Below are 23,278 nucleotides of genomic sequence, written 5' to 3' on the forward strand. Positions count from 1 at the left end.
AAGGTATTTGTGCACTTATGCTACCATGCTGAAATAATGTTATTATTTAGAAACCCATTCTTAACATGGGGGAGGTTGGGTGTTTTGTTAACTATTCTGTACTTTCTCCTAACAATTAAATAAAATATATCGTGAAACTTGAATTTATTTTTAACTCATTGTCAAGACCATTTTTTTTCGAATTTGTAAAACAAACCCGTTTCTTTTTTAACTGAGGATATCTAAATAATAATAATAATTAGGTTCAATAAAGTACTTCATTGTGATGCATTTTGTAAATTTTTACCTTGTTTCCTTCCACCTTAACATTTTTCTTTAAAATGACTATCTCTTAAGATTTTCAAGTATGCTGAAAACGAATATCGAACTTAAAATTTCCGCAAATAAGTAGCTTTCCGGATATTAAATAATGTCATTTCTGGTGGCCATCTTGGTACATGCGTTTGTGCATAGTTTCTTGGGGTTACATTTGCACGCTCGTGCATACCAAGATGGCCACCAGCGATAACATAAGAAATGACATTGCTTAATATCCAGAAAAGTACTTATTTGCAGAAAATTTAAATTTTTTCAGCATACCCTAAAACATAAAAGTAATCATTTTAAATGGTGGAAACAAAGTAAAAAAAAAAAAAAAAAAAAAAAAAATCAGTTTTATTTCTTTGTTTACATAATTGAATTTCCAGTATAACAGAATAGAAATGACAAAAATTACTATCAACTGGTGAATATATAGTTGTTGCTTATCACGATTCCTGGTATCGTGATACTGTGAAAGTTACATCGAGGATTCATGTAGAGTACAATTTATGGTTGCATCTCAGAAAATAGGGGTATAATTTGTGCCAGATAGAGAGGATTTACAAAATTGAAAATTGGACTGGTCCCAATATGCATAAGTTCTGGTCAACTATGGGAATTTCCATCTTTTACAGAAATCCAAAATTTATATGAAAAATTTTCTTTGATTTATTTCTGAGATTAATTCATATCTACTTAATTTTTTTTTTTTTTCTTTGAGGGGAGTAGTAAATACCGACCATGAATGCTCTTTAGGCATTCAATGGCTACACCCAAGATTAAGCTCTCCTTTGGTGAGGAGGCAGGAAAATGCCTATTCTCAATAAAGCTATATTTAAATACTACTATAATACTTAGTTTTGTTCATAAATAGACACCCATTGTATGATACCATGCGCCAGTTTAAAAAAAATTGAAATTTGTACATCTGAATTTATAATTCATGGCTTATGGTAAAAAGATACATCAAATTTGACTGCATAATCAGAAAGAGCACACATTTACATAAGAGTACCAAGTTTCATGAGAATAGCTTGAAAAATAAATAAACGGTGGTGAAATTACTGAATTTCTTGAAATGTTGAGGTTCATAATTTAACCCACTTTTTCTAAAGAAAAATGTCCATGAAAAAACTTAAATTTTGGCATTTAAAATTTTAATAACTTTTGAACTACTGATGGTATTTGCATAATTCAAACGGTTTTAAGCATCTTTTACATAGCTCTTTTCATGTTGATAAAATAACCATTATCTAAAAAGAAAAAAAAATCAACTTGTAATGCTAATCTCAGCATTGTTGCTTTGGGGAACACGTTTAATCACCAGCAACTTTTTATATTTTATAAAACAATAAAATCTAGTAATAATTATTTCCTTTTTCTCTTTTGATTGAATATTTTCAAATTTCATGGCACAATGATGTCATTGAATAAAATGGCCACCTCCTGTGTCTAAACCAAGGAAATTCATACTTAAATGAATTGCATTGGAATGCAGCATTTATAACTGCTTTCATTATTCTTCCTGAATGTTATGTTAACTCATTCAAATTATATGGTGAGGCTAGTTTTTGTTTGTTTTAAAATAGGTCAACTTTGTTCATCCTCCTCACCAATTTTAGACAAGCATAAGTAACTAAATGCGACAAATTCTGTATTATGAGACAGCTTCATCTCTCATGTGTTTCTAGTGTCAATGTAGTTTTGATTATTACTAGGTACATGCAAAATAAATGGACAATCTCCAAAATGTATTCACATTTTGGCCCCTCTCTTCACTTAAGCATTCACCAGAATTTAGGAAATCAACCAATTTTGATGAAATTTTCAGTATTTATTAGCAATCACAGAATATAATGAACCCATTATTTTTCTTTAATCTTTTGGAAAATGTTACTTTATGTAAACAAAAAATCTCCGCATTAAAGTTATAGTTTTAAGTGCTAAAAAAATGCATGAATTTATTTTTATTTTATTTTATTTGTTTTTTTTTTATGAAAGTAAAGCATCGTAGATGTTAACAATTTTTTTTATTTTATTTTTTTAATATTTCAGGAACATTACGAAAAAAAGCCCCTAAAATGTGTGTTGAATCAACATAACTCAAAAATTAATTTCTCAAACTAATGATATTATTATTGAATTAAGTATTGTTTATTAGATATTTTCACCCAAAACCTAATATAATTGCAAAGAATATTTCATGTGATTTTTAATAAGTTTTTGAGGAAAATTTTATAGCTATATTTCCCTTATATGCATGAACATGTAAACATCATGTGTATCTGTTATGTATGGTACCACTGCAGAATTTGAATCTAGCTATTCTTTTTAACTGTAGACTATCTCTAATCCAAATTTTAGTTTGGCAAAAGTCGGTTTAATTTGTTTGAAATAGCAGCATATATATATATATATATATATATATATATATATATGTGTGTGTGTGTACAAAATATATTAAGTGTTATTTAATAAAAAAAAAAAAAAAAAAACTTTCAAGGATGAGGGTTCAATAGAAACGTTTTAATTTGAATAAAATAAAATACGCATCAAGTGCGCTTGAAACGAAATCACAACGTAATATTAGGAAAATAAACAAATATTTTACTTGTTTGAAATTTATCACAAATATATTTCAGAGGTAGACTCCATCTTCAGTGTGTTGTTTTAGGGTTTGTTTTTTTTTTCCTTTTCTTCCTTGCCATATTGTAAATTTGGAGAAAGAAGTCTGTATTGAACTCTCATCCTTGACGTTAATCACGCATTACCTATGCACAGTTCAAACATTTCAAAATACAACCGTCAGATACAACGCGCAGCTCTATACAGACTTCTTTCTCGAAAAAGAAAAGGAAAAAAGTGAAGCAAAAACAACACTGAAGATGGAGTCTACCTCTGAAATATATTCGTAATAAATTTAAAACAAGTAAAATATTTGTTTATTTTCCTAATATTACGTTGTGATTTGGTTTCAAGTGCACTTGATGCATATTTTATAAAAAAAAAAAAACTCTTGAAATAAGTCTGTATGAATTTCATTTTAAACTTTTTCTTTTTTTTTTCTTTTTTAAGATCCAGATTCATTTGAGTCAAAAACAAAATTTCAAACTATTTGTACTCATTTTTTGTTAAAAATTATTTTTATTTAAATATATTTTATAATATATTTTATTACAAAAAAAAACTGAAAAACAAATTTGAATGAAAAAGGGGGAGATAATGTTTGAGTGTTAAAAAAATAAAAACTCCTTCAATTATTTTCTTATCTAAATTTAACATAATTCATTAATGAGAAAGAACCTTTTCTTCATTGACACCAGCTGTCTGCTACACAGAAAATGAAACTCCGGATTGAATCATAACTTTAACCGGTTTATTATTCTAAGTTTGAGTGAAAATTAAAGAATATTCTTTTAAATTTTCAAGTGTTGCTAGTTTTTGAAAATGAGTTCATATGGCACCCATTTTGATTGGCATATGATATGTACATGAGGCAAAACTAACTTTAGCATCTTCCATCACCCTGGACTGTGTTGGGGTTAAAGGATCAAGTAAATTTGAGGGTAAAAAAAAAGGTAAATCAGTAATGCCCAGCAACCATAAAAACTCTTTGGATAATTACAGATTTTAAGGTAGTTCTAATAAGTCATATTTTAAAAACCAAAGCACTTTATGTCCTCAAAATATCACCATTTTATTTAAAAATAAATATTCTTTCACATGTTTTCATAAATAATTATCTACATGATATATTTGAAGAAATTTTAAGAAAATAATCATAAAAATGTTTGTTAAAAAACATTTTGTGTTAGATTTTATTTAACCCTCCTGGTGCTTGAAAGCTTGGTATCATTCCCCTGTGAGGAATTTTGTTAGGAAATTTGAAAACAGAAAAAACCTCAATCTCACTTACTGTCAAGGTACAAAATAAACTGATCCATTCATTTTTTATGCTATAATAATAAATATTTACTATTAAAGCATAAAAACTATTCCAATGGAACTATATTGAGTTAGTCAATTAAAATCCTTGTTGCCATGGTGACTGTTAACGTCTTTTTTATTTTACCTTCCATCTCTATTTTTTTTCTCTCCACTTATGTTGTTACTACTATTCCCCTTTGTTCCATTCTTCTCATCACTTCTCTCCGTATATCAAACAACCATACAAGATTAATGTTTGCTAATGATTTTAAAAAAGAAATTTAAAATACTTGGTTTGTTCATTTGAAAATGGTTTTAATAATAATTCTATTCTTTTCAGATCTTTCGTGTCGGTCTCGTTTAGCAACACTGAATGAGAAACTAACACAGCTGGAAAGAAAAGTAGAGTATATTGAAGCCAGGGTGAGTTTTTCACGTCATGATTGCTGCTTTTTTTTTTTTTTTTTTTTTTTTTTTTTGCATTGCCAATGGATAATAACTCTCTTGTACATTTAATTGAATTTTAATAATTAGTAACATTTGCATTTCCTAATTATTTTTCATCTCTTAAAGGTTTAATTTGTCTTAAAATATATTCTGATGAAAACTTTTAATAGCTGGCTGATTTTTCTACTTGGGAATTCAAAATGAAGATTAATTTCTATGAGTTATAATGTTGAGATACAAATCCATTTTTAAGATGTATCCATTCAATACAAATTCTATTTCAAACTGAAGCATGACTGACCAATGGTCAGTCTCTCTCAAAGATCTAAGAATGCATATAAATACAAATAAAAACATTATCTTCATTCTTTACAAAAATAATTGTAGTTTGCTATCAGTCCTCTGATTTTTTTTTTTTTTTTTTCCCCGATGGTGTTGCAAAACTTTTCACCAGAATTATACATCCTGTGGTATGCACATAAATGTTTATTTCAATCTGGAAGAACTGAAAAATCCTTGATGCTATACTATCCTTACTAAAAGCAGTGATGCATCCAAATGAAGACATTTAAAAGATCTGACAAAGGAAAGAAATTAATTTTTTTTTAAAAAAAGAAAAAAATTTTATCTGACACAGTTTGCTGTGGACTTTGACTCTTCTGTTTTTCAAATTCACCAAATTTGATTTTTTTTTTTTTTTTTTTTTTCTGATAAATTAAAATTGTAATTCCATTGAACAATTTAAAATGAGTATCTCATTGAAAAATCGTACAAAATTATTTTGCTATCAAGTGCAGATCCATCATAAGAGTTGTATATGTATATGAGCATGGAACTGCAATGGTGTTTATGATTGAATGAGGAACCTTATATCCTTTTGTACTCAACCCATAATACTGTATTCGGTTTAGGCTAGAATATGCTGATTATACCTTTGCAAAAGGATATGGGACCACCTGTTAACTGTGTGATAACCTGTAATGTTTGAGGACAAAATTCTAGTTGCTGAGCAGTTGATCATTATGGAACTAAAGGATAATAGTTCACTTTGGCCAATACTTGGACGATATAGGTGGTGAAAGGTTAAATTCAAACAATTGGCTGGTAATTCCAAGCCCATTACACATATCCCATAACTAATGACAACAGCTTACCCCTCCCCTCCTTAGTCCATTACTGATGCCACTAAGGCTTCTTGACAAATATATAATAAAAATTCAATCAATTTAGAAGATTGGACTCTACATGCCTGCTAAATCCTCTAAGTCTGATATATTTAGATAGCAGAAACAATGGATTGCAGGTGCCTGAGAGCCCCTCTCAAACGAGGTGAGTGGGTTTCCACCCAATCTTATTTTTTGCATGTTATGATCAATTTTTGAGATGGGGCCGAGGGATATATTCGGCATTGATTGCATGTGGGGGTTGTGAGTAAACAGTAATTGAAATAAAGTTTCTCAAATTTATAGTCTTTATTCCCCTCAACGCGCACTCCACATTTCTTGAGAACCTACAAAGATCTTTGTGTGTATTTCTGCTCCACACTTTAAACCTTTTAATATTTCTATTTTTTAATTTCTATAATTTTCAAGTAATAAATCAGGTAAAATGTATTTTTATGGATGTTAAATGCAGTGTGAACCTTTGGATCAAAATGAAACCTGCTTATCAAAGTGCAACCGTGGATAATATACTTTCAAAATATAGATGGTTATGACAAACTATTTCCAAAATGCTAGGAGTTTGCAAACAAAGAAACGGACAAGAGCCACAATTTTATTTATAAGATAGCAAAAAGACAAAATGGGAAACTTTAAAAGCCTGCTGGATTCTTTTTAAAACCTCTTAAAAAAAAAAAGAAAAAAAAGTTTATATACAAAAAAGTGAGTGTTAGCAGCTGTGTGTTAAGGCCCAAGAGAACTATGAATGTCTACAAGTTGTCTCGAGTTGTTGGCATAAGATGATTTCAACAAAGTTGAAAACCTATAAAGAGGGAGGGGAACAATAAGAGAGCCGAAAAGAAAGGGAAAAGATGTATACATTTTGTAATAAAACATTTTTAATTAAAAAAAATTAAAGCTATTAAGAAATGATTATAATGTATCATTTTATAAAGTTTTGCTAATGAATTAGCCACAAATTTTGCTTGTAAAAATGATACTTTTATGGACTTGTTGACATGTTTTAGAAAATTTTAGTAATGAATACACACTTTGCTTGAAAATGCTTTTCTGCCATTGTCATATGTTGTATTAAAAAATAAAAAAACAGATGTAAAGAAAATATTTTCTCATCACAAATTTTTTTATTCATTTTTCTATAATTTTAGTGATAGTTTTATCAAGGAATTTTGCTCCATAAGTGCCTGTATATATGTTAAATGTAATGTTTATTTTATTTTTAATCTTGGTTATTCAATGAATAGAACAAAAATTGTCTGTTTATTGGTCTTAGTAAATTGTCACTTGCTTTTGATATCTTCCCTATTTCTTGATGCTTTAAATTATAAATATTTCCTAATTAAATATTCATTTTACTCATTAACCTGTATTAATTTTGGTTTGATAACTTCAATATCTGCCTCATTATCAGCAATTTTTCTTAGTAAGAAATTTTTTTATAATAAAAGTAATTTTTTTTTTCTTTTAGTAATTGTTTTATGCACCTCCATTTAATATTAAGTGCTTTTTGCCAATGATTTCTTCACTATTTTTATTAGTAAGCTTATTTTAATGCCTTTTGCTTTTTATTCGAATTTGCATTTCCTTTTACTCTGACAACAAAACTTTTTGGTCAACATGCTTTTTTATAGTTAACCTAAAATCCTTTCTCATTGGTTTTTACGATAATAAAATTTTACCTTTTTTTTTTTTTATACAAAAAATTTAATATTTTTTAACTTTTGAAATGAGGATTGATAATGTGGATTATTCAGACTACTATTTTCATGTTGGATGTTATCCTTACTACAGGCAATCCTAAAATTATAAAAACTTATACATGGTCATGGCTGATGTAATAAAAAATTTAACCTCCATGAATTAGCAATATGAGGTGCCTTCAATAAGTTTCCACATATTTTTTTTTTTTCGTATAGATATTTTTCTTGATAGTACACACATAAAGCACTATTCCCCTTCGAACTGATCTCCTACAGCTGCAGTGTATCATTCCAACAATTTCTGGGAGGCCCCATAGAAGTTCTTTTGTGTGAACGTGTCAATGACCCTCGTCACAGCCTCTTTCGTCTGTTCAGTTGTCTCATAACAACAGCTTTTAAGGTTTTCCTTGAGCTTGAGGAATAACCAAGTCGCAGGGAGCAAGATCTCGACTATAAGGAGGGTGACGAACTGTCTTGATGCCCATTTTGGTTAAAGGTATCACTGAAAGCCTTCAACATTGATCCGTCATCATGGGAGTAGACAGCTTTAGATAGAGCCAAGTGGCGGCCACTATTCATGACGGTGCCTGCAAATATGAAAGTTACCGAAAGGTTACTGCAGAGAAGCGCAGGAAGGACAATGTTTTGAAACCCTCGACATCTATGATTCCCTGTTCCCACTGGAACAGAACTTTTCAAGCAAAGATTGGGCTTATTAGCCATATCCATACCGATGATGACCCCGCCCCCCACCTTACCCTACAGGATGATCAGATGATCCTCGTCATTTTAACAGACGAACACACACACACAGTTAAATAGTCTGTGACGAGGATGGAATTGTGGACTGGTGCATTGTCCTGGTGGAAATGCCACTGACCTGATTTGAAGAGTGCCGGTCTTCCAAGAGAATCTCTTCCTGAACTCTCTTATAACCTCAACATAGTATTCCTTATTGACCATCTGTCCAGTGGGAACGCAGTACATGTAGATTGTGCCCGTGCTGTCAAGAAAAAGGAATCCAAGTTTCTAGGAGGATTTGCTCTGTTTGGCCTTCTTGGGCCTGGGAGGGCCAGCATGCTTCCATTGGAAACTCTGTGTCATAGCAGTAAATCCAGCTTTCATCGCAGGTCACCAGATCATCAAGAACTGCAAGATCTGAATTGATCAGCTCAACTATCTCCCTGCTGTCATGATATCGTCTTATCTTCTCTGAGCATCTATGGGACAAACTTTGCACAAATCTTCTGCATCTTCAGTTCCGCACAAATGATTTTGGGTATATTTTCCACACTGACATCAAACTGTGCACATATTATCTCTATAGACACACAATGGTCCTTATCCATGAAATTCTTTATTTGGCCAATTAATGGTGTTCAGACTTCCTTACTCCTTTCACACCTTTCATCATCCTTCAAACTCCCTGCCTTCCTTGAATCTCTTATGCCACTCAAAAACTGATTCTCAATTCATGCAAGATGGTCCAAAAGCAGTGTGAAGCATTCCATGCGTTTCTGTGGTATTTTTTCCAAGTTGAAAAAGTGTCTTTGCATCCAGATTGCATTTTTGAAATTCACCAGCTGGGACAATCAGGCTTTGTAGGTTATGTTCCAATTCCTGCTGTAGCTGTTCCTTTGAATCTGAAATCATAAAATTTGGTCAGTCATCTCAAGATGTATAGCAATAATATACTGAATTTTAAAGAGTCTACAACAGTTTCAAATGTCTGTACAAAAAAACGTCAGGAAACTTATAAAAAAATTGAATATCTCAATAATGACATGCATAGAAAACGCTTGATAATCTAAGAAAGAATCTTTTTAAAATTAAAAACGATGAAGTTATGACTATTTTTTTACCTCACACGTTTGGATATTTTTCTCTTTTTAAAATCCTATGCATTTCATCACATATTTTGCACTACATTTTTAGTTAAAACACAAGATTAAGCGATGACATTTGCCATATAAATGTTCTTTTGTGCAAAGAATCCAGAAATTAATGGTTTTCAAATAATTTGCAGTAAATGCACAAATATGTAATATCATAAAAATTCCGTGTATGCATTTAAAAATGTTGTAGGACTCAAAATTGCATTTTGTATACAAGAAACTGAAATCTAATACCAAGACTGTGTTTAAAAATGAATATATTGACAGGATTTCTTTGGTATTATTGTAGATTAACATCTTTTGCTAAATTGCCCCAACTGCCTCTCCAAAATATGATTCTCCATTTATTTATTTGTATATTTATTTATTTATTTGTATATGTAAATTTTGGACTTTAGGTCAATTAATTAAAGTTAGTCAAATCAAGGAGGTTTCATTGACAGGTGGCCCCTTAATGAGGTAATCGCGGGAGCGTTACGATGACTGGGCAGTTTTTTTGGCGTTCGTTTACTTTGTTTCACTGCGGGACCGTTTTTTCAGTTACTGCGGGGCAGTTTGGGCTTCCCAAAGATGATGGGAGGGTGGGAAACCAGCTACCCATTGAAAAGGGATTGCCCAAATTGAATAGCAATTGTCTGATATAAGGAAAAAAACGCATTAATCAAAGCTGATTGCTTTTGGACGTTCCTGGCGATCACGCTGAGAACGATGCAACAACCTTCGTATTAGTTTTGCTTTTATTATACGAAAAGGCGAATCTACATGCGCCGATCAAAAAATGTTGAATATTTAGCTTTTGAAAGTCGGGTAAATTAAATACACACGCAACCCCCGTTCGTAACTCCTAGATATTATGATTTCGACGTGATATAAAAAGTTTTAAAAATGAGCGACGGCCTCGAAAAACCGCCAAAAAAAATCCTTTTGCGGACATACACAAAAAGCGAACATACATACACACATTTTCACTTTTATATATATATATATATATATATATATATATATATATATATATATATATATAGATGTAAACTAATCCACTTCTAGTTATTTATATATATATATATATATATATATATATATATATGATGATTGCAACGTCTTGTCAGACGAGTGCCACTCCCTCAGACACTTAAAGTCCATGAAACCAAAAATGACTTCCATCGTCACAGGACAATTTTTATTGACAAATGCCTGAGGGAGTATCTATACACACATGATGTTACAGAGTCTTAGCTTTGTACGAGAGCTAAGTCTCTCTCTCTCTCTCTCTCTCTCTCTCTCTCGGTTCAAAATGTTGAGATCCAGCAACAAGCAAGAGCAAGATAGCCAGCAACAAGTTAAACTGACTGCAGACCAGCTTAATGCGGGTAGTGGTCTCCCGCTTTATGGTTTTTTAAATTGGAGATTTGCTTCTCCTAGAAATGTTGCCTTCACCACGCCTTAAGGGAGCCTTCTCCACCCCAACACACACATATACACACAAACACACAGTGCTAGTTGGCCATTGACCCCGAAAAAGGGTTCATTCGCCCTTTGAAAGATCTTGCTTTTAATCCTTCAGGGAGACTAGCCGCCCTCCTCACCAAACAAGTCTGGTAGGGGAACCAGTTTAGTCGCCGGTGACCCGACCATGAGGCAGGTAGTACTGGGTTATATGGTACCAGTAGCATATGACGTGACCTGACTAATATACACACACACACTAGCTCTTCAAATTGGAAAAATATCAAGACAACTGCTCTAAAAAGCAAGAGTGACCAGGAAATGAGGGTTCATTGTACATTAAATTGATATGCGAAAATGATCCTCTCTAAATTATTTTTGTCAGTTGTTTTGTCATTTTAGAGCAGTTAATTTATTTTTCTATGTGCGTTTTAATACGGTTTGTACAATGGGGGGGTTGCCACTCAGACTTATGGTTAGTTGTAGTAATGATAGGGTTTTTATTTTGAAGTGAGTGCTATTTGGATAAAGTTAGTGGTAGGGTTAAAAAATTTCAGGTTTGGAATTTGTCATTTGGATTTAAGGTCAATGATAACAACAGATTCAAGGGAAAAAAATTTTAGAGTGTGAATTTGTCAATCAAAACTAGAATTAGTGCTAGCATAATCTCCATATATAATATTTTGATTGTAGAAGTTCTTGACCAAAGTACCATAGGTTTACAAAAACAGATGCCACACACACTCAATCCATCTACCCTGACAGCCATTATCTTATGTAGTTTATGACCACCATTTCTACCACATTCACTCATAATAAAATGCTATATTATATCCGATGTGCAACACCATCACAATCGCCACATCTACAGAGGAAGGATTTCCTATTTTTCTGTCTATATTTAGTGCTTCCACCACAACCAGTAGTTATATTTTTTACTTAGTTATTTCGACTGGGTCAAATTCTATATTTTTCTATAATATTGTGCTTGCACCACTATTAACTGGTTTTTACATACATACACATGACATAATTTTTCTATATTTCGATTCAAAAATAATAAATTCGCCCTTCTCAAATTCCGCCCATTTTGATTGGCTGATACTTGACTATTTACATATTCTGGAATCCACTTCTACAATAAATAAACGAATGCTCCAGAAATTATACAATATGGTGTCGCTTTCTACACAAAAAAAAATCATGCTAAAAACAAAATAAATTAAACATTAATTTTCATTGCAATCTACAGGTTACAATTGTGCTGAAAAAAAAAAAATAAGCAAAATTAAATATATTAAATGATTTCTACTATGCTGATTACAAAAATCTCATTTAAATTTGGCAGAGACAAGTACTTTTCGATGGTTGGAGGTGTCAATTCCAAAAGTCATTTTTAACATGAGGAGGTTGGGGGTTAGTCATCAACAACTATGCTTCAATTTTTTATGAGGTGGGTGGGGGGTCTGCGTCAATCAGTCAACGTCAGTTAATGGGTCCTGCTAGCTATATATTAGCTTTTCTAAAAGGCAAGAGAGGCAATGAAGGTTCATTGTATATTAAATTTATATTCACAAATGATCCACCCTTTACTCCTAATTAGTTTTGTTGTCAGTTCTTCTTTTAGGATATTCACACATAATCACATTAAAGAGTAGGATCTTATTTTTTTGGCAGGGAGTCCTTATTTAAAAAACGAGTGTACCAAATGAGAAATCAATACAGAATTATAATTTTAACACATAAAAATAATAAAAATATTAATTTATTCATTATCTGATGGACAAAAAATATCTAGAAAAAAATGTTTTGAAACACGTGTTAAAGAGTTTGAAGACAACAAAAAAAAACATAAATTTATTTTGTACCCCAACAAGTGAGATTGATGTTTTTCAAATTATCAAATTTCATGATGATATTCCTCCAGGGGAGAGTGGTAGCAAGCTTCTAAACCACATAACATTTTTATCATTACTTTCCTAAAAACTATTCAAATATATCATGTAGATTATTATTTATTAAGGCATAGTGAGTGAAAGATATATATTTTCAAACAAAATGATGGTATTTTGAGTGTTTTGGTTTCTGAAATGTAGAATTACCCGGAAATCTTGAAATAAGTATTTTTATGCCATTATTGGTATAAATAAATTAAAAAATATGAAATGTGTTACAATAGCTTAGCCAAACCCCAGTAAGTGCACGTCCAGATAAATGCATTGTTTTTGTTGGGTTTTTATAAAATTGATAGGTGAAAAGGGTACCTTTTTAAAATAAACAAAACTGTTATGTGTTTACTAGTAGTATTAGTAATAACAACAACAATAGCCGTAGTAGTAGTAGTAGGATCTGTTTATGCACGAATGCCAAGAAGTGATACAGAATCCTGTTTTAATGTTGAATGTAATGAAGCTTATTTAAAGAAATAATATAGTTTTTTCTTTCTGTTCAGGGCTTTCATATCTATGAATGGTGTAAAACGTAAGTAGAAAATTAAGGTGAATAATTTTTCAGTGGCTAATGGCTATGAAAAAAGTTCTAAGTTTCATGGGAGGACTTAATTTAATGAAGGTGAAATATTACTATGTGGGATTATGTATTTGAGAGTGACTTGAAAAGAAATTATAATTATTAAATGGTGACAAAATGTGCATATTCTGCGAAAAGATGCTGCAGTATTTACTGGAAATGTTGAGTGAAAGATTTGCATAGCAATTCCTTCGTTGGTTTTGTATAGTGACAAATGTGATACTGGAAAAATTTACTTTTTAATAAGTACAGAGATAAGTAGATAGTAATTATATATATATATATATATATATATATATATATATATATATATATATATATATATATATATATATGATTACTTCATTTAATCACATAAATTAATATACTCTATATAAGATATAATTTTATGCGTAAATTTTTCAGTAATTACTTCAACACTGCTCAATACATAGACATAGAGCTTGGTAGTAAGTTATGAAAATATATATGACAAGTGTATTTCATGTAGCTTAATTACCATATATATTTTCATAACTTACTACTATATATATATATATATATATATATATATATATATATATATATATATATTAGTAATTTATAAAATATATATGGCGATTAAGCTACACTGAATATTCTGCGCTTCATCCACTATAGGATTCGTCAGGCACATAAGCCTGACGAATCCTATAGTGGATGAAACGCAGAATATTCAGTGTAGCTTAATCGCCATATATATTTTATAAATTACTAATATATATATATATATATATATATTATAATATGTAGTAATATCTAGTGTATTTCCATCTAAAAATAAAATAGGCTCCTAAAATTCATACCGTGTTGCTGTTGTTAGAGTGCTTGGAAAAATTCAGTTCTAAAAGTGACCTTCTGAAGGTTTTGTTCTCAGTATAAAAGAATTTCAAATTACTTAAGACTTCTATCGAGTCATGGTTGACGCATTGAGAGCATGCTACCCCCATGAATTAAAGGGTTTCATTCAAAATTCCGTGCAAATTCCCAAGTTTAACAAGATACACTTAAAGGTCGAAGGTTACATCAACCGAAACATTGTAAATATGACATTCAAAATAAGAAAAGTCTGAAGAATCCAAATAATACGACTAACCAATCTCCTCTCAAAAATTCAGAAATGAAATGTTCTTGGTTTGCACTAAATACATACAGTGCTGGCAGTCTGCACTTGTATTTTTTTCAAAAACTGCAAATTTAAGCTAAATTTTATGTTACTGTTTATACCTCATTTGATTCGCGTTTTATTCTTCTATAATTTTACTTGTTCATATTTGAATTTTAATTGAAACATTCTAGTGTTCACGTCAATTTAAAAAAAAATAACTTCAAATTGAGGAGGCTAAAAGAAAGTTTGAAGCAACAAATTCACCTAAAACCAGCTTAAATTATCGCCCCTAAATCGGTTTAAAATATCCACTAACAGGCAACAAAGCATCTCTGATCTTAATTGTTGTTGTTCCAGATTATACAACTTAACATTTAGTCCATATGCCACGACTTTCTCTTAGTGATAATCAGGAGCTCATTAATTTCCATCTATCTGGTTTATCCAGTTGAGAAATCTGACGCAGATTGAAATGTGATGAAAAAAAGGTACGAAAGACTGTGCAAAATCACCAAAACACCGGCAGTGTTCATGATGCCCCTAAATCTGGTTGTACTAGTGTTACTTCTAACAGGGAAGACAATACTATCAAGATCTGCAGCCTAACAAACAGATTTGAAACGGTTACCCAAATCCAACAACAGTGCAATTTTGTTAAAAAGTGCTCTATTTCTAATGTCAAGAACAGATTAAAGGAATTTAATTTGCGAAGATATGTTGCAAGACGCAAGCCAATGATTTCTGTAAAGAACAAAAAGTGCTATCTGGATTTCGTCAGATGCAATGAAGATCATTACACTTCATATTGGTCAAGTGCAAGGTGGTGGAGATTCAATTTTGGTGTGGGGCATTATTAGTACCAAAGGTCCAAGGCCTATAGTTCGCTTGCAAGGTCGAATTAATTCGACCAAGTACAGTAATATGTTGACTGAGCATTTTCTACCCTACTTTGGTCGAAATTTGGATGATAATCCCATTTTCATGCAGGATAATGCTCCTATTCACACAGCTGGCAATGTCAAGAGGTTCCTGGAAGAGCATGATATTCCATGTTTGGATTGGCCTGCACAATCTCCAGATCTCAATCCTATCAAAAACGTATGGCATTACATCAAGCAACAGCTACGATAAAATTTCAAATTTGAAAGAACTTTAGACAAAAATTAAAGAAAAGTGGGATGCCCTTTCTCCGAAAAATTGCTGCAGTCTAATTCAAGGAATTCCCAAAAGATTGCAGGCTGTCAAATTGCAGAAGGGCTATGCTACTAAATATTAACTAGTTCATTGTGTTCCCATTGTAATTGTGTTGCATTAATGTCCTAAAGTTATATTTAAATAACAATTTTCCATTGTGTGGACTTTCTTTTTGCCTCCTCAATTTGAAGTCATTTCTTTTAAATTGACGTGAACACTAGAATATTTCAATTAAAAGTCAAATATGATCAGGTAAAATTATAGAAGAATAAAAGGCGAATCAAATAAGGTTTTTTTTTTTTTTTTAAAACAGTTACATTAAATTTAGTTTAAATTTGCAGTTTTTGAAAAAATTACAAGTGCAAACTTTCTTTTTGCCATCTGTGTAAGATTTCTCTCATCTAAATGTGTTTTTTTTTTTTTTTTTAATTTTCTCTTAAAAAATCTGTCAACAATTTCTTCATTTAATATTTTATTTTAATGGTTTTATTTATTTTTGTAATATTTTGTAGCTGCAGTCTATTTTGTTTTGCATGATTTTGGGGTGGAATTTTGAATAACTACTAAAAAGGCATGATTAAAACAAGGCAAATTTTGACAAGCTTTTTAATATTTAAGCTTTGTTTGGCTATCAGCAAAGAGAGAATTCTCAATTATTGGTATTTTTTCTTTTTTTTTTTCAGTCCAGAGTCATGTGGTGCACAAATTACATGTTGCTGATCCAAACTATATTAGAAACTTATATCTGTACCCCCCCCCCTTCAAAAAATATATGGCATTTGAATTTGGGGGAGGAAAGTTTAAACCCAATAAATTGTATATCACTGTGTTATAACTTCAAAAATTGTAGAAATAAGGATTTATTTGAAGTCAGAAAAATCAAATTGTTGCAAAAATCTCTTCATTTCAAATTCTTATCAAATCTTTACATATTAAAAGATTGAAATGATTTAATTTTCATCTTTTAATTTTATAGATTAGAACATTGCTATAACCAAGTTCATTTGGTTCAACTAATTCGATGACAAAACAGTACTGTAATTAAATGTAACTTTCAAAACCTCATTTAAAAAATAACATGATAGTTGAAGGAGAGAGAGGCAAAAAAACTATGCTATGTAAATACATTTAGTTTATAATCAATAAAAATTGATAATTTGAATTCTTTGCTAGTTTTCATTAGATTTAATATTCGTTTTTGAAAATTGTTCAATGCTAATTTCCGTTTACTTTGAATACATCAACAGAATCCTCGTCACTACTGTCAGTGTCGGTTGATGGTCATTATCACCCTCACATTCAAAATTAATCTCCTGAAGAACATCGACAAGCTGAACAGACATAACATGTATACGAATCCAATGTGGTATCGTATCATATTATCATGAATCAACTTTGCTGATGTTGGTGCAATGCTTTTCTTTTCCTCTTTCAAATAATATTAAAAAAATAAAAGAAAATATCGGTTTTAAAAAAAAGTGAATCCCATTTTTACATTCATAAAAGTAATAATATAACATTACTCTAAAATCTGTTTCTTTCTGTGTAAAATAATGAAATGATATATTGTTAATGATTCGTGTGATAATCACTTCATGGCTTTCCAGTTTTTTTTTTTTAAATTCACTGCTTCAAAAAAACTTTGTACATTCGCATTATTTGAAAGCAAGTTCTTCACATTTCTTGGGAAACCTTGTTTTCCCTCCATCAACAATGCCAACTCACACATTTCTGATCCTTTTAGTTTTGATCGCGTAAGTTGATCAAAGAAGATTTCATCAATTTCCAATATGTTTGCAATATAATCTTCATTTTGTCTTTCAGCAGATTCACTGTTAAGTATGTCGTGCTTCACCCCTATCGAGGCAGAGGCTTCTAATGAGATGCAATGAACTTTTTCTCTGGCATCAACAATTCTTGTAACCTGTTTTTATAGTCATGCATTTCCTATTGTGTCATGCACATCAATGGCCTTCAGAAGATGTTGATATAACATTTTAATAACTCTTGAAAACTTAAATTTCAGAAACATTTCTTAGAAATCAATATTTCATTATGATGTGTATCATCTTGCAACATCGTTTTCATGTTCTCTCGTGAAGTATTACTTGAATAAGTAGAATGAATTTTGGTTATCTTTCTGATTTTAAAATGATAAATGGTTTTATTTGGCTGTGTGGGTGAGATTCTTCATGGAAATTTTAGATTCTGATTAGATTTAGATGAGATATCATTTTAGATTTGTGGAGAAAAATTCTGATTTTGTTGTTTCAAGTTTATCTTTAACATTGATAGAACTTTATTGATAATATCTCTGTTAGGTATGGCTAATTTTTAACACCCATAATAAAAATCCAAGTAAAAACGAATGAAATTAATTCATCATAATTTTTACTCTATATTGAAGAAGGATCAGGGTTTAAATCGCATATAAACATTTATTTTACACACCATAAAACCAGCAAAATTTGATTTGAACATCACAAATTGACAAAACCTTCAAAAAATGACAATAGCGGCAAATTTTTCCAAACACAGCCAAATTAAACATTAAAAATATAGAGGAAAAAGTTAGTACAAATATACATTATACCTTGTTAAAATTTTGGTTCAAACATGAATGTTTTTGTATATTATCTTATTTCAGTTTATATATATAGTTCAGCTTTTTTTTTTTTTTTTTTTTTTTTTTTTTTTAAGTCTGTAAAAATAACGAAAATGATCAACTATTTGATTTTTGAGAAAATTTTAAAAATTACATTTTTTCATGGTTTACATCAAAATATATAGAAATAATATTCAGTTCCAATTTTCCCGTTTTTAGGTTTTTTGGGAATTTTGTAGAAATTCAACTTTATGGAGAGTAAAAAAATGTTTAAAATTTTTTTTATCTATCTTCTTGAGAATACAGCAAAAATTACAATGAATTCGTTTTATTTTACAAGTTTTTACTGTTATTTGTTTGGGGGGGGGGGGAATTCCGCCTTTTATTAGTGTCATACTTATGTCTCTGTTACTTGTTTTGACAGTGGTAAATTTTATTGTACGTTTTGTGTGTATGTATGTGTGTGTGTGTGTATATATATATATAGTGAGCCATTTACATCTGCCAAATTTGCTTTGTCTAGATCAAACACACAGAACCAGCTGTGTACAGTAGCACACACACATGCGCGCAAACATCACAATACTTTGATACGCGTGCATTTCCTGTGACCTCTGACATAGCCTTCAGTTTCCCTTTTCTTTTTTTCGCTTGGCACCAAGCAGTGCACACATAAACATGTGCGCGCACCATAAACATACATCATTGTGTGAGGTAAGGCTTACACATCATCGAGGGTCACCAGTTTGTGGGGGACCTAGTGTGCAGTTTGATATACCGGTTGTATAGCTGGATCCTCTCTTTGTAGGCTGCGTATATGAACCGGTTACGTGAATGGGCTGTGTGTTCGATAAGCTGGATAGTTGGAGGTTGTCATTACTAGGACAGCGTAATAAAGAAAACAATCGACATAAGTGCACGTGTTATAAGTACATCGAAATGAAGCATGCTGAAATAGGATCATATATTTACATATGTACAAGGAATATTTATTTACACAGAAAGGTTATGAACGTTAGAGAGTGTGTTTATAACTAGCATGCATGTAGATAACCGTTCGTTGTGTGTATGCGTGCATGAATGTATGCAAAAGTTCGTCAAAGCATACGTTGGAAGTTCATTGTGTGTGTAAGAGTTTATTTATATGAATTTCATACCTCTCTTGAGAAAAGATAAATGCCCTGTCAAGGCATGGACGTAATTTGCATGTGTGTGCTACTGCACACAGCTTGTTCTGTGTCTGTATGTTTGATATAGACGGCAAATTTGGCAGATGTAAACGGCTCACTATATATATATATATATATATATATATATATAAGAAATGTACAGCAACTGTTGCTTGGCCTCAAATTATTAATTGAATCAGATTGCTATAAAATTATGACTAACTTTAAGATAATGTTGTTTCAATCTCAAAATTATTGGGTGTAAATAACTTGTAAAACGTTGCAATTTTAATTTTCACATTTCAAAATTTGTCAGCTAAAGACTAATTTAATCTGATCAATTAGTCATAAATTTTGTTCTTTCTCAAAGAAAGAAGTGAAGAATTTTACCATTTTTATTTTAAAAACATGCTTTTTTTTTTTTTTAATCTTTGTTTTCTCTACAATTGCGTTTAAATAAATGAATGCAAAAGTTGGGCTCATTTTTTGCACTAGCAGTAAAGTCAATTTCAAGTTAATTTAACGACACAATAGACACACCATCTTTTTTATATACTTTTTATATACTCCTACAGACTTAACTAATTTGCATATTCGTCTTGAAAAAAACAACTAAATTGCAAACAAAAAGGCAAAAGGTAAATTTATATCAAAACTAGCAGTTCAGCCCAGCTTTGCTTGGGCCCTATGTACTGTTCATAACTTTATGTGCATATATATATATATATATATATATATATATATATATATATATAAAATCTATTGAAATGTTAGATTCTAGTTTGGGTAACCTAAATCTAAAATTTCAAGTATTTAGACACAAAATTGGCAGAGAAGTTTTGTAGAGTTTTCAAAGGTCAAATTGTTGAACTTTGACCCCTTGATAGCCAAATTTCTGTCCGAAAACCGATTAAAAAGATTTTTTCCCGAATCTCAATACCCCTTATGTCAAATCTTGAGTCTGTAGACTGAAAATTGAGTAATTTGATAGGGAAATGTACACAGACACACAGACAATTTCACTTTTATAGATATAGATTATCAAAATGTTATTGTCTATAAATGAGATTTTTGTTTCATGTTTACAAAGTTATGAAATGTTTCAAGTGTATCTAGTTGAACTTGAGAATGTTTCTGTGGAACTCGGGAATTTGGACAGAATTTCGGAACCCTTTATTTACTTCACGAGGGTAGCATGCTCTTGTTCCATCAGCCATGACTGGATAGAGGTCGTAAATATTGTATTTTGCGGTTGCCCATGCTGAGCACAACTATGGAACAAGAGCATGGAACCCCCGTGAAATAAATAAAGGGTTCTGCTCGAAATTCTATCCAAATTCCTGAGTTTGATAGAAACATTCTTGAATTCAACAAGACCAACCTGAAGAAGGTCGGAGGTTACATTGACCGAAACGTTGTGAAAATAACACTCAAGATGAGAACAGTAGTTCGATGAATCCAAGTAATATGAATAACCAATTCTCATCTCAAAAATTCAGAAACGAAATGTTTCAAGTCATGAATTTGAAGTGATAGCGAGCCGACAACATTAACCTCACAAGAAATATCAAATTATCTTTACTTATTTATTAAAATAAAAAAAAAAACTGTTTTCACTACAAAAGTCTTAACATGTGACTCATCAAGGACTAAATATTCACAAAGCATGCGAGTTATATTGAGAAAATGGCCTATCACTGGTATCTGATCTTTTTTTTTTTTTTTTTTTTTTTTTTTTTTTTTTTTTTACATAGGCATCACCACATTATCAAGGCCAAGAGGCCACTCAAGGATAAGGGTTAAAGAGTGTAAAGTAGAAATTGGACATTATAGTAATCATTAGTAATGAAAATTTGGTAAAGTTGATAACTTATATGGAACGGCTCATCAAGAACTTATTTACGTTAGACTTGAAGACAACCATATTGTAGTCAGCCGGAAAGCAGGAAAACGGAAGACACAGGCGTGCAGTTCTAATATTTATAGTTTTAGGACAATCATAGTTATTCAATTGTGTGATATATTGTGTGAGATAAATGGCTTTGGTGATAGAAAGTGCGAAGATAACATTGGTATCGGAATATAACAAGCTTATTTTAATTAGTAACTTTTGAAAATTTTAAGTTTCAGGAATATTTCTTTAAAATATCTCTAAAAACTTTTGAGATGAGAATTGTTTGGGATTATTTGAACTACTGTTCTCAGCGTGGATGTTATTCTTACAATGTTGGACATAAAGTGCTAATTAATAATCAATTTTAAGTTACAGTCTTCTAGTGTATTCATGTCCATGTTGTTTCAAGTGTCAATATGGATACATTTATGGCTTGCCTAAAACTTGTATATGCTGCTGGCGGAATAAGCAATCTACTCTCATAGATTAAATAATTTGAAATTTTGTACCAGTTCTGGAGTTCAATAAGATGCACTTATCAGCCAAACAATTGAATAATATTCAAAATTTACATCTAATGCTACCAGATCAGGCTGTCTGAAGATACTAACTTCTTGACTCAAAATGCACCAAATATGTTTTTATTTCCTTTGCAAAACTACGTCATATTCTGCAAAGTTAAAAACAAAAAACAATTTTCCTCTACAAAACAACTAAACAACATTAATAAATATTAGAACTTGAAGCAGAAAACATTTTTCCCAAATTAGTGGATTTGGCATAAAATAACTCTAAAAAGGTTTATATGCCATAAAATAATGAAACCAAATCCAAAAAGAGAACAGTAGTCTGAATAATACAAATAAATGCTGTGATACATATTGCAGTATGCATCATTTTTTAATCTTGCCTTGTTTTATTTCATAATTTAAAAAAACAAATTTTTTCATATTGGAGAGAAAAAAAAAAAGTATTTTCTCAGAATGAAGCTGAATGTTTTGATTTTTGCTAGCTTTGCAGTGTTTGGTTTTTATTTTTCCCATTTTTCTTTTTTCATTTTTTTTTTTTTTTTTTTTTTTTTTTTTTTTTTTTTTTTTTTTTTTCTTAATTGGTTATTGTCTTATATAGGTTGTTGGCCCTGAGCCTACAAAGTCCCCTGACAACAGTGTTGCATCGTTGTTGTAGAGCAGCAAACTCTGTCTCTTCTCCATTTCTCTTCCAGGTAAACGTCAAGTATCTCTTCCTGAACATTTCCGATTTAGTCAACCCTCTATCGTCATCTTGTCCTCTTTTATTGCTCAACAAAACAATCGTGTTAGAATGTGTTTCACGTTTTCTTTCTGTCATTTCCGTCCTCTGTATAAAAGTGCCTGTTGACAAAGCTTCTCCACAATATTTGATCATCTCTAAAAATTCATAAACTTTTGAAAAAGGATTTTTTTTCTCTGAAAACCATGAGAAAAAGACCCTATTTTTGATACAGTAGCTTCAAATGCTTAAAATTAAGTAACATTTTTTTTCTTTATATTCATTATTTTTAATTTGTTTTTGTTTTTTGTTTGTTTTTTTTTAACATAAACATGATAGCATTATAGATTTTAGCCATTTTGTTTGCCTCCATAATTGATTACAGCAATATAAAGAAAGTTGACATTTGTGATTCTATTTTTAGCAGCTGTTAAAATTTAATTTCCAAATTTCCTTTAAAAAGTATTTTTGAACTTTAACTTTTCTGATTTATTTTTCTGATTTTTTTTTTTTTTTTTTTTTTCATTTCTAAAATTACAAAAATCCCCGAAAAATTAGTTCCACAAATCTATCAAAACGATAAAATGTGATTCCGGAAGCAATAAACAAGACTGAAA

General features: G+C 30.8%; 1 protein-coding gene across 2 annotated transcripts in view; it reads left to right on the forward strand.

Annotated features, from left to right (window-relative positions):
* LOC145293833 (putative protein BRICK1-B) overlaps positions 1-23,278 on the forward strand; it is a 45,144-nt gene that overhangs the window by 16,932 nt on the left and 4,934 nt on the right. The window contains exons 2-3 of one of the 2 annotated variants that reach the window (XM_080140490.1): positions 4,568-4,650; positions 22,542-22,635. In XM_080140490.1, the coding sequence (XP_079996616.1) occupies positions 4,568-4,650; positions 22,542-22,598 (140 nt within the window). In that variant the 3' untranslated portion in view covers positions 22,599-22,635. The remainder of the gene's footprint in view (positions 1-4,567; positions 4,651-22,541; positions 22,636-23,278) is intronic. The other variant, XM_080140491.1, reaches the window with a different exon arrangement.

This window comes from Euprymna scolopes, chromosome 15 (assembly GCF_053919585.1).
Source record: "Euprymna scolopes isolate OS-2025 chromosome 15, ASM5391958v1, whole genome shotgun sequence".
Classification (NCBI taxonomy): Eukaryota; Metazoa; Mollusca; class Cephalopoda; order Sepiida; family Sepiolidae; genus Euprymna; species Euprymna scolopes.